The 12,240-nt window shown below is 42.0% G+C and overlaps 1 protein-coding gene across 1 annotated transcript; it reads right to left on the reverse strand.

The window, feature by feature from the left end:
* Window positions 1-5,427: 5,427 nt before the first annotated feature.
* On the reverse strand, window positions 5,428-11,090 carry LOC137917035 (transcription factor GATA-4-like). Its single transcript, XM_068759919.1, has 6 exons — window positions 10,595-11,090; window positions 6,607-6,773; window positions 6,384-6,509; window positions 5,970-6,063; window positions 5,729-5,868; window positions 5,428-5,553 (listed from the first exon to the last, which is right to left on the reverse strand). The coding sequence occupies exons 1-6, from the start codon at window positions 11,088-11,090 to the stop codon at window positions 5,428-5,430; spliced, it is 1,149 nt and encodes a 382-aa protein (XP_068616020.1).
* Between the last annotated feature and the right edge of the window lie 1,150 nt (window positions 11,091-12,240).

Consider the following 12,240-nt stretch of genomic DNA (forward strand, 5'->3'; position numbering starts at 1 on the left):
TTATATTTTAAGAATGCATGTGGAGTTTATTTAGAATTACTTACCTGTTCGCCTACCTGTAAACACTTACCTGTCTATGTAGGTGTTGACCTGCTTCCCGGGGTGGACCTGAAAAAAAAAAAAGGACAATTTTACAAAACTATTACCTTATTATAATACTTACCTTACTTTACCGTCGGGGTTTGTCACAGTCAATCAACGTTCTCGTCTGGTAGTTTTACGCCGGATGCCATTCCTGCCGCACTCCGGACTTGGGACCGGTCCAAGGGAGACACTACCCTGGCGAGGCTGCATTAATAAATACACATGAAATATCTTGGGGGGGGGGGGGGGGGGGGAGAAGCAATATTATCACAAACAATAAACGCTAAATATTAAGTTAAACACTAACCCTAACGCTCAAATTGTTATATTTATATTTTAAGAATGCATGTGGAGTTTATTTAGAATTACTTACCTGTTCGCCTACCTGTAAATACTTACCTGTCTATGTAGGTGTTGACCTGCTTCCCGGGGTGGACCTGAAAAAAAAAAAAGGACAATTTTACAAAACTATTACCTTATTATAATACTTACCTTACTTTACCGTCGGGGTTCGTCACAGCCAATCAACGTTCTCGTCTGGTAGTTTTACGCCGGATGCCATTCCTGCCGCACTCCGGACTTGGGACCGGTCCAAGGGAGACACTACCCTGGCGAGGCTGCATTAATAAATACACATGAAATATCTTGGGGGGGGGAAGCAATATTATCACAAACAATAAACGCTAAATATTAAGTTAAACACTAACCCTAACGCTCAAATTGTTATATTTATATTTTAAGAATGCATGTGGAGTTTATTTAGAATTACTTACCTGTTCGCCTACCTGTAAACACTTACCTGTCTATGTAGGTGTTGACCTGCTTCCCGGGGTGGACCTGAAAAAAAAAAAAGGACAATTTTACAAAACTATTACCTTATTATAATACTTACCTTACTTTACCGTCGGGGTTCGTCACAGCCAATCAACGTTCTTGTCTGGTAGTTTTACGCCGGATGCCATTCCTGCCGCACTCCGGACTTGGGACCGGTCCAAGGGAGACACTACCCTGGCGAGGCTGCATTAATAAATACACATGAAATATCTTGGGGGGGGGGGGGGGGGGGAGAAGCAATATTATCACAAACAATAAACGCTAAATATTAAGTTAAACACTAACCCTAACGCTCAAATTGTTATATTTATATTTTAAGAATGCATGTGGAGTTTATTTAGAATTACTTACCTGTTCGCCTACCTGTAAATACTTACCTGTCTATGTAGGTGTTGACCTGCTTCCCGGGGTGGACCTGAAAAAAAAAAAAGGACAATTTTACAAAACTATTACCTTATTATAATACTTACCTTACTTTACCGTCGGGGTTCGTCACAGCCAATCAACGTTCTCGTCTGGTAGTTTTACGCCGGATGCCATTCCTGCCGCACTCCGGACTTGGGACCGGTCCAAGGGAGACACTACCCTGGCGAGGCTGCATTAATAAATACACATGAAATATCTTGGGGGGGGGGGGGGGGGAGAAGCAATATTATCACAAACAATAAACGCTAAATATTAAGTTAAACACTAACCCTAACGCTCAAATTGTTATATTTATATTTTAAGAATGCATGTGGAGTTTATTTAGAATTACTTACCTGTTCGCCTACCTGTAAATACTTACCTGTCTATGTAGGTGTTGACCTGCTTCCCGGGGTGGACCTGAAAAAAAAAAAAGGACAATTTTACAAAACTATTACCTTATTATAATACTTACCTTACTTTACCGTCGGGGTTCGTCACAGCCAATCAACCGTCTCGTCTGGTAGTTGTACGCCGGATGCCATTCATGCCGGACTTGGGACCGGATCAAGGGAGACACCGAACCTGCGACCTCTGAGGCTGCATTAATAAATATCTGGGGAGGAGATAAGAAATAAAGAAAGAAAAAAGGAAATGTTAAAATTGTAAAAATATTATCTGAAGTACTTACCTATTAATTACCAGGATTATCCCCACAAAACTTTATTCTTAAAGTTCTTTGTGAGCGATGTAGAATCCCCTAATCCCCCATCCACCCAACCCCATCCAGGGCTTCTGACAAATCGGTCTAAAAATATATAATTATTCCTTAAAGTTATAATATCAATTTTGTTGAGGGCCGCCAATGTTTACATTGCAAGCATTCTGGGTGTGTCCCCAGCACACCCAGAATGCACCCCCACGCCTCCTCAGCTCACTGCTGTTGTGGAGTACAGCAGCAATCTGAGCAGCGATGAGCTCCTCTGTTCCGCCTTTGCAGTCTGACCCACAGCGTCAGCAAAGACGAGAGGAGAGTGAGGAAGAATCCAGAGATGGAAATGGAGATGAAAATCAACGAGGACTAGATTTGGTCGTCGTGTTTCGTGTCTCTGGCCTGTGCAGCCATGCCGACAGAGCTGTAAAGCACTCCGTTTTATTCCTGCCGCAGTCCATGGTAATTATTTGTTTCATATTAACGTTACTTCACAATATCAATATACTGATATTTGTGTTTGTGTGCGTGAACGTTTGTTTGTCTCTGCTGCGTCGCCGTGTGCCGGAGATGCAGCCGAGGTTCTTCAATAGCTTCTAACAGACAGACTCCTCTAATCTGACAGTCTAAAGCGGAGAAAGAGCTCGTCTGCATCTCCGGCACACGGCGGAGGAGCAACAGAGACAAACAACCGTTCACGCACACAAACACAATATCAGTATATTGTGTTTGTGAAGTAAAATTAATATGAAACAAATAATTACCATGGGACTCCGGCAGAAATAAAACGGAGCTCTTTAGATCAGACACTCTCTGTCGCCATGGCTGCGCAGATGCCAGAGACACCAAACACAGCTGAGCAAATCTAGTCCCCGTTGATTTTCATCTCCATCTTCATCTCTGGATTCTTCCTCACTCTCCTCTCGTCTTTGCTGGCGCTGTGGGTCAGACTGCAAAGGCGGAACAGAGGATCTCATCGCTGCTAACAGATCGCTGCTATACTCCACAACAGCAGTGAGCTTGGGTGTGACGTAAAACAAAATGGATTTCATAGCCCATGAGAAATCTATTTACTTTTAGATGGATTTGTCAAAACGGTCAGGGATCACCTTTCATGTTATATGAAGGAACACCACAGAAGAGCTAAGCAGCACCGTTTCTGTTTCAACCACCAAATTCATTCAAATCAAAGCTTAGTAAGGATTTTCTAAACCCCTCTTCCGGTTTCTTGTTCTTCGTGGGTGCGTAGTCACACAATAGTTGTTGCCTTTTTTCTCAAACATGAGAACATAATGAATTTGGTGGATGAAACACAAACTGTGGTGCTTTGTTCTCTGTGTTGTTCCTTTATATAACATTAAGAATTCTGCTGATTCTTTAGACTACCTGTCTGCGTCCCCACTTCCGCTTTTCCATGCCATACTATCCGAAACCCTGGATAGTTTGATCCGCGAAATTACACACATATATAATTTTGCTTACATTGATCTTAAGATCTTTTTGATGGCTCAGGACCTTTGATCTCCATTACCTGTTCTTTGATCAGTGATTGGACAGTTGTGATTGGACAACAGAAAGATCTTAAAATCTTTTTGATGGTCCAGGACCTTTGATCTCCATCACCTGTTCTTTAATCAGTGATTGGACAGCTGTGATTGGACAACAGAAAGATCTTAAGATCTTTTTGATGATCCAGGACCTTTGATCTCCATCACCTGTTCTTTAATCAGTGATTGGACAGCTGTGATTGGACAACAGAGACTGGATCTTTCTGTGTATCGACAGGTATCCAGATCCGGAACCTGGAACTGAGTTAGGTTGGACTGTGCAAATTCACAAGCATAACTCAGCTTTTGGACAAGGTCAAATAATGGTGCAACAGTGTAGAACACATATGTCAAAGTCAAGGCCCGGGGGCCACATCAGGCCCGCAAGAAGGTTTTCTACGGCCCCTGGGATGATATTGATTTATTATTAGAACCGGCCCGCAGCCCGTAGATCTTTTACACGCACCAATACTACATTTCCCAAACCCCAGGGGTTTTCAAAAAGGGAGGTGAACGGCGTGATTAAAGCATTGCTTTCAGGACCAAGTTGGACAGGAGTTTGCGTCTCCGATGACCTCAACGATTAGAATAAAGCTCGCAGGAAGGCGATGGTGCAGGACAAATATGCAGAGGTCAAACTTCAGTCTACCCCCCCATCCAGCGTCTTCACTAAACAGTATCTGAACATTCAGAGGTTGCAATTTTTGAAGCCAAGTTGTGGAAGTGGAAGACTAAATATTCACAAAAGTATAGAAAAAAATACATGTAAAAATGAAGAAATGCATATTTATTTGCATTATGTCAAAATGCTTTGTTTTTATTAGTTTCCTCAGTCGAACTACAGTCGCACACAGAGGAGCAGGCGTCAGGCGGTGTTAGCGCACTACTGAGAAAATACCATCGTTCACTATATCTTTACTTATAATACATCCCATCTGGTGCTTTACAATTATACTGGAGTGGAGTTCTTTTGCGTATTTGCTCATATATATATATATATTGGTTATTTCCGTATTAAACGTACTGATATCCCGAGTTTACACATAGCAGGTGCGCTTGCTACAACAAAAAGCATTCAAACTGTTCAGTCTTCACACGATGAGTTTATCGAACGACAATCAGCTAAAATATCAGAAATGAATGGTTTTGAGTTCAACAATAAATATTAGCCTCAAGTACTAAATAATGTGTTTTCTCGCCCGTGCACTTTTGAACATCCGTCACACGTGGCATCTCCACCATCCACATTCATGACATGATGCTTGTTTGCCGACTATTTAGTTCATCTTGTATCACAATTGTATATTTGATTATTTGCATCCATCTCTTTACGTGAAATTGTCCACAATAATGTAAAAATTATATCAGATGTATTAAAATAAAAATTTAAAAAGTCTGACCATGACTATTGCATGTGGGAGACATGTTACAGTGTTTGTCACTTAATGCTTCCGCATTGGTAGAAAGGGAAAAAAGGTGGTGGTGGTGGGGGGGGGGGGGTTGTTGAAGAGTGATGCACTAATTTCCCCTTGTCACTCTTTGCAGTTCCTCATCAAGAGTCGTGTTTAATCACAGTTCTGCTCTGTCGTGACTGTCAAACAGAAACTCCTGGGAGGGTGGAAAGACCACGCAGCATCTCTGCAGTCTGTTTAAAGATAGCCATTTCGCTCTGACGTGCTTGTCTCAGAGTGTTGTCTTGAAGGAATCGCTGTACACAGTGTGAGGGGGTTGTTGGGAACAGCCCAAGTCCAAATCGTGAGGCTGCTGTTCTGGAGGCCGCTGTCTCTCAGTAGAGTTCAATTGGTAGAGCTATAGGTTGATTCGAGATGCCGAGTTGCAGGTCTTCTAAGTCAGAATTAAGTTGTTCCAGGGCTCAGATTTGGAGGCAGGAGAGCCGCCGTGGCCCCCAGGGGACATCTTGAGAGGAATGACCCCACCTTGAGCCGCCATGTAGGCTGGCAGGGCTGAAATCTGGAGGGAAGTGGAGGGAAATTGTATTTTCAATGACATCACATTCATTTTCCTTTCCTTTGCCCTTTAATTTGTAGACTTTTTTATCTGAAAGTTTTAACCCATGTCAGCCTCTTATCTCTAACCGAACCTGACAAACACCTTCTGTGTGTAAATACTATGAAATGTGTCCGACCTGTGTGTGTGGGCTGTGGTGTGTGTACAAGCTGTGGGTGTCCGGCTCTGTCTTGATCTGGCGAGGCTCCTCGGTGGTGGCGGTGGAGATGCGGGGAGTGCTGGTTGGCGTGGCTGGAGCCCCTTCGCCACCCGGGGTCGCTGTGGGGGGACAATTCAGATGTCTTTACGCGTCTATATAGTTTATAGGGCCAGGTATTTGCTACTTTATCATATACCAAATACAAACACTCACTACTCGCAGTGAAGCTTACCAGTTTGGGGCCTGTTGAGGTTCTTGGGTTTGCGTTTGCGGGTCTGGATTCCCTCTTTCTTCATAGCCAGGGGGCGAGGTACCTGCCAGCACGCCAAGACAAAGACAAAGACATGACCTTTTGTCAACCAGCATTGTGAAGAACGGCGGGGCAAAATCTTAGTGTAAAAATGATGGGTGGATCGTCACATAAGCGTTTTCATGATTAAACTTCCACTACAGATGGAAGTAAATGGAATTTTGTGCAAGGCTTTAATATTCGCCGCAATAGAGTAACATTGAAAATCACTGTCAAAAGACTTCCTTTAGAGGAGTTATGGCCATTAATTGATCATTTGGAGTTTGCTCGTGCAATGAGAACGTGTTTCAGGTGCTCCGTTTTCAGCAGCGGTTCTTCTCTCACCCCGTGGAGTTTCATGTACAGGCCACAGGCGTTGCAGACCGGCTCGCCCTCTGCATTTCGTCGCCACAGGGTGGTGGTGGTGGTGTGACAGTTGGTGCAGGACAAGCCCACCCTCCTCGAAGCAGACTGCAGCACAGAACATGTTTTAACAGACCACGGTTAAAAAGGTAGAAGTGAAAGCGGCGACTTCCAGGAGAGACCTCTCCGCTCCTCTGCCACACACCAGCCGTCTTTGGGGTTTGATTAGGGGTCTGTTGATGCCGTTCATCTTGTGGTACAGTCCGCAGGCGTTACACAGGTAGTGGCCGGTACCATCCCTCCTCCAGAGGGGTGTCGACATCGCCCCGCAGTTAACGCACTCTCGTCCCTCGGCGAAGTCATCAAAGAGGTCTGAAAGAAAGATGAGAGGTCAGAGAAATGCGATGAGGGTTTTCACTTTCTGACTTGAAAGTGAGCCGTGTAAGAACACATCTGTGTACATCCTGTCAGTCACCCAGGTCATCGTAATCCAAGATAATTAACACCTGGATAATGGTGACATGCCTACGGGTTTTTACTGTATGTTACTTTATAATTTTACTCTGATAGGTTAGGTTCAACTTTATTGTCATTACACGCGTACAAGTACAAGGTAATGAAATGTAGTTGATCATCTAACCAGAGGTGCAATTATTCGACAGCATTGTGCAGGTTTGCAGCTGTTATGTACACAGATCTGGTGCTATGAACATTGTATACAGCTCGACATAATATGTGTGTGTCTATGGAAGGATATAGACCAAGTATACAAAATGTGTAGTCAGATATATGTAGATTAAATTAGAATATGCATAGATTTGAGTGCACAAACATATACTGCTGGACATACTATATCAATGATATTGGCATATGCATACAGATTACACAGGTTGATAACAGACGGAGGTGAAATGAACATACTACACAAAATAAATACAACTCAGAGAGCGTCTGACAAAGTGTTTCTGGTAACAACACACAGCTATTTGGTCTTTAAGACAACCATTCACACGAGTCGCTCCACATTATCAATTCAAAGTCAATCCATTCACTGAAACTCTCCAGAGATTGTTTCTGTGATTCAAAGAGGACTTCAATCCCCATAAATTAAGTTTCCTGCTTGCTTGGAATTTGTGACAGTCAGCTTCATGGGCCTTTCTAGACCAGCAGGGGGTGCAGGTTTCAGATCCACACAAGCAGCCTGGAATCCATCCTTATCTCCCTGCTGCCCATGAGATAAAAAAAAACACACTGGAAAAAGAGACGGGATAGATCACATTCAAATAGAGACTCTGTTTCTATCACGGGCGTCTCTCCTCTCTCACACAGCTCAAGTGGGGGGGGGGGGGATCTGTGGAGTGGAAGTGACAACTTTTCCTTTTTTATTCATTCAGCAGAGATAGAAGCTGAACAGGTTATTATTACTCCATCCCCGTCAGGCTGGTGGGAGAGATGTGAAAGGCAGATGTTCATATATCTCCACAGCGAGACTATTCTTCCTCTCATAATATAAATCTGGCTTCCAGCTGTTCAGTGTAGCTGGATTGACTGATACACATGCAGGGCCTCCTCCAAGGCTGAGAGCAAAACAAAGGCAGCGCGGCACACTAACCTTGAGCTGTGGCAAGCAATAGCCAACACAAGACAGCAACAAAAGACAATACATGCACAGAAAAAAATATCAGCGCGTCAATATGAGCAGAAGCGTATTTCTTTTTCTGCTGCATAATGTCAGCGTCTTTATCGAAATGTGGTTTTTAATATTTAATAAATACCAACAACCAATCTACTGACGGTCACTGAGGGGAGCAGCAGCAACATTCAAAATAAACTATACAAAACAATGTGTTACTCAAGTATTTTCCTTTTTCTGACATTTTGCACCGCAGAATTCCTGGATGTCTTATTTATCCTCGCCAACCCTTCTGATGAGAGAAATCAAGCGTTTTCACTGAATTCATTCAACAACTGTGACACAATGTTGTACTTGGATTATTTTCTGGGTGCATTTTGTAGTAGTACACGCTTTTAATTCGGTACTAGAGTTTTACTTTTCATGGAGTATTTAGTTGCTTCTGCTCCCCCCCCCCCCCCCCCCCCTTTTTTTTCTTCTTCTTCACAGTTAGGCCCATTTTAGTGCCAGTGCTTTTGCATTCTTTTCACTGCAAATTCTCTAATTTTTGTACAAACAAAGCAAAAATAATGTCGATAATAAATTGCTGAACTGTCTCTTCTTGTTATACACAGTAAGCAGAGGCTGCTTTCATGTAAGGGAGACACTTTCACATTTTGAAGCATTGCCAGGGTCTTAACAGAATGACAATACAGACATTTTAAATAATATTTTAGGTTTTTTTACTTTGATATTTAACCATAAATTAAAGTAAAACAAATATGTCATTATAGGAATGACATTGATGCTGGAAATTAAGATCAAATTGAAAGGAGGATAAGATCAAGGCTAAATACGACAAACGGAGCATAACTTATTTATATAATAATCTATAAAGATATTGTGAGCTGTTTGTTTGAGCAAAGTGGTCATGTTTTTCTAAATAAAGAGTAATAAGACCTAAAAATATATATATAATTTATTTTTACAAAGATAAGAAGATGAGGAAAATCTGATTTCTCTGAATTGTTCATATTTTATGTGATGATTATAAAACATTAGTTTGTTTTTTCTGTCAATGGCATTAAAATGGGCCTGGAGAGAGTTGCCCTTTCTGTTTCTCTGCATGCTTGAGTGAGGATTTAATCAGAATTTAATTTGTTGTGATAGTGAAACAAAGGGATGAAGCCAGGTGACAGTCGTCCTCCGTGCACCGACGAGTGCACAGTTTAATGTGATTTAAATGTTATTGTAATCTGATGACGAGGTCAGTGATCAGTGTTGCTTCTCGCACAGCCAATCTGTTTCTTAATCTTTGAATATCAATTGATATTAATAATGCCGGATATGTATAGTCTAGCCTGAAGATAAGGTGCTGCAATGACAATGATATGGGAATATATTGCATTTTATTTTCAAAGAAGCGAATAAAACACCACTGACATGCTGCCAGCGCTGCAGAAAGCATGACAATGGAAGAAATGCAGAAATAAACACAGCACTGATTAGTAATGTTGACTATGAGGAGCAAGTCACAGAGAAAAGCCACAAGCTAAGCATGATCAATGTGCTGCGATAGTCCAGAGGTCAGCCGGCAGCTCCAGACCAACTCATTCCTGCTGCAAGAACATAAAGCATGCAACTGATGGAAAGGCCAAGATTGGAATGAGATTGCCTTCTCAGAAAAAGGAGAGGAGGCATTTCCATTGAGTGCAACGCTGCTGCTGATGACCTGATTCCTCAAGCACACTTCAACTCAAATCAAACCTTATCTGGAGCCCTGGAGCCACAATAAGCTCAGAATCAGATGTCATTATTACAATACACATTTGACTGATATGAATACACCAAACATTTTACACACACACATTGTTTGGGTATGTTGCATACAGTGTTATTAATATTTGTTCTGGTCTACTGTTTGATTTTATTTTTAAAAGTTTAAATATGGAGGTTTGTGTTTGCCTCCACAGAAGAATATTTTTTAAAGGCCTAATCGAAACGTTTCTATTTATTTTTTGAAATAAATAGTGTTTATGTGCAGAATCAAACTATACAAAAACAGCATCAATAATATAGCTAATTACCCCGGTCTAAATATAATATTAAATTACTCTGTGGCTCGGATACTTCAGAGTAAAAGCAGCAACACGGATGAATCAGATGAACCAGATTTTATTCTGAACGCAGTTGTTTTCCACATCATATTCAGTGACTTGTAAATACACTGAATTAAATAGTACTTCCTTAAACGAATTCATTTTCCGAGGTGACAATCGGAGTATCTGGTGGATTTATTAAACCCAACTCTTCCGACTCATCTCGTGCTGTGCATTTACAAAGAAATATTTTTGGTTGTTAGATCGATTTAAAAAAAAAATGTACTACATAAAATCATGCACCACCGGAAATTGGCGTTGTCGTTAAATGGCATTTAATGCCATTAAAAAGTTAACTTGGCCCATAATTAATTGATATACGTTTTAAGGTTTACAATAAATAAATAAGGCCTGTAAATTGAATTGAATTTTGGAGGAGGGGGGGGGGGACGTATAATATAAAATCAATTCCTGATCCTTACCAATGTTTTGGTGCCGCGGTGTGCAAGGAGCAGCGCCGGATTGCAGACTGTGGAGGACCGGGCTTTCGAAGGGGGACGTCGGCCACGTTCCGCCCACGTTCGGGCTCATGTAGGCCGCGTAGGGACTGTGGTACGACCCGCTGAGGCTCCGTGCGCCGTAGTGCTCTCTCCCGTAGGACGCTGCCGTGTCCCGCGCCGTGGCCCCCCCGGAGGACAGAGGCGGGCTGGTGGAGAAGGCGAAGCGCGAAGGAACCGGGGAGTGACTGTACGCGGGCACCGAGTCGGCGCCTGGCTGCGCCCAGGCAGAGTGGCTCGTCACGCCGCTGCTCTGCTGCGACGCGCCGGGGCTCTGAAGGTAAGGCAGCGCCGGGATCATGGGGGTGACGACCCGGGTGGTGGGCACGTAGACCGGAGAGGCGCCCGCCGGCGTGCTGTGGAGGAACCCCGGCTCGTAGGAGGGGGGTCCGTGGTTGGTTGTCATTATGCCCTGATACATATCTTCTCCTTGAGACTGGACATCCGTGTTGATTGCTCTATGCGGGGATATGACCGCAGCCAGCCACGCACAGCGCGCAAAAACAGAGTGTTTAAAATCTTCAAAGCTCGATTTGTCTTTATTTGAATAAGAAGTCAAGCAGAACAGCTGTTTGAAATAATCAAGACTAAAGAGCAGACACGAAAGAGAGGAGGAGTGAGAGATTATAGACCACCTTGTGATCAAGATCCAGCTGCTATCATCTCTCTCTCTCTCTCTCGCTCTCTCTCTCTCCCTCTCTCTCTCCTCTCTAAAGCCAAGAGAAGAGACGAAAAAAATGTTGCATGTAATCTAATAATTGTATCTAAAAAAAATCAGGTGAAGAAATTCTGATTTTCTTATAATAAGTCTTTTATCATTTATGCGTATCTGAATTTCCATTTTTGTCTAACGGTAAAAAATACGTTTAAAATTACCTTTATTCGATTATTATTATTATTATTATTATTATAATTATGCCTATGTTTTGGGTTTGAGCGGGTTAGTCATATATTGGATTAACGCATTTTTAGACAGTCTCTATCTATCAGTCTATATCTGTCATCAACAATCCTTAATAAAATCATTTTGAATTAAATGCAGCTTTTACCCGTATAACTTATCCCTTATCCATATAAATCGGTAAAGGCTTCGAGATCAAATATCATTACATTTGATTTGTCAGAATGTTTATTCGTTAATAAAGATGAGATGAACGTTAGTCGCCCTCGGCCTTCTTGTAAATTGTGATTAATCGATAGTTCCCGAGTAATCGTCAGGCGAACAATCGCGATTTTCTTTCATATTAGTGAGCTATGGATTTTAATATCGGTCTAATATAAAATTAGAATATCGAATTTTGTTGTTGTTGTTGTTGTTGTTGAAAACATAAAGTGATTGATTGTGTTCTACAGCATGTCGTGCGTTAGGCTTCTAACTAGAAAGTTAATGAGGAGATGATTGATTACCTTGACAGACACGTGGCGGCAACTATCGATTAAATTTAACCAACGCAATCTGGTTAAATTAACCGTTTTTTTTTTTTACTTTCCAAAAGTTTACCTGCAGAGACCCATAAATAATACCTTGTTATAGTATAAATAAGTGAAACTTGATCTGAAGGGTTTAACAG

Source organism: Brachionichthys hirsutus, unplaced genomic scaffold (assembly GCF_040956055.1).
Source record: "Brachionichthys hirsutus isolate HB-005 unplaced genomic scaffold, CSIRO-AGI_Bhir_v1 contig_324, whole genome shotgun sequence".
NCBI lineage: Eukaryota > Metazoa > Chordata > Actinopteri > Lophiiformes > Brachionichthyidae > Brachionichthys > Brachionichthys hirsutus.

Excerpts from the sequence above, each read along its gene's own strand:
- LOC137917035 (XM_068759919.1), bottom strand. The coding sequence starts at position 11,090 with ATGTATCAGGGCATAATGACAACCAACCACGGACCCCCCTCCTACGAG. Across the intron at positions 6,774-10,594 it reads ACCGCGGCACCAAAACATTG|ACCTCTTTGATGACTTCGCC; the intron begins GTAAGGATCAGG and ends TCTTTCTTTCAG. Across the intron at positions 5,869-5,969 it reads CCAAACTGGTAAGCTTCACT|CGACCCCGGGTGGCGAAGGG; the intron begins GCGAGTAGTGAG and ends GTCCCCCCACAG.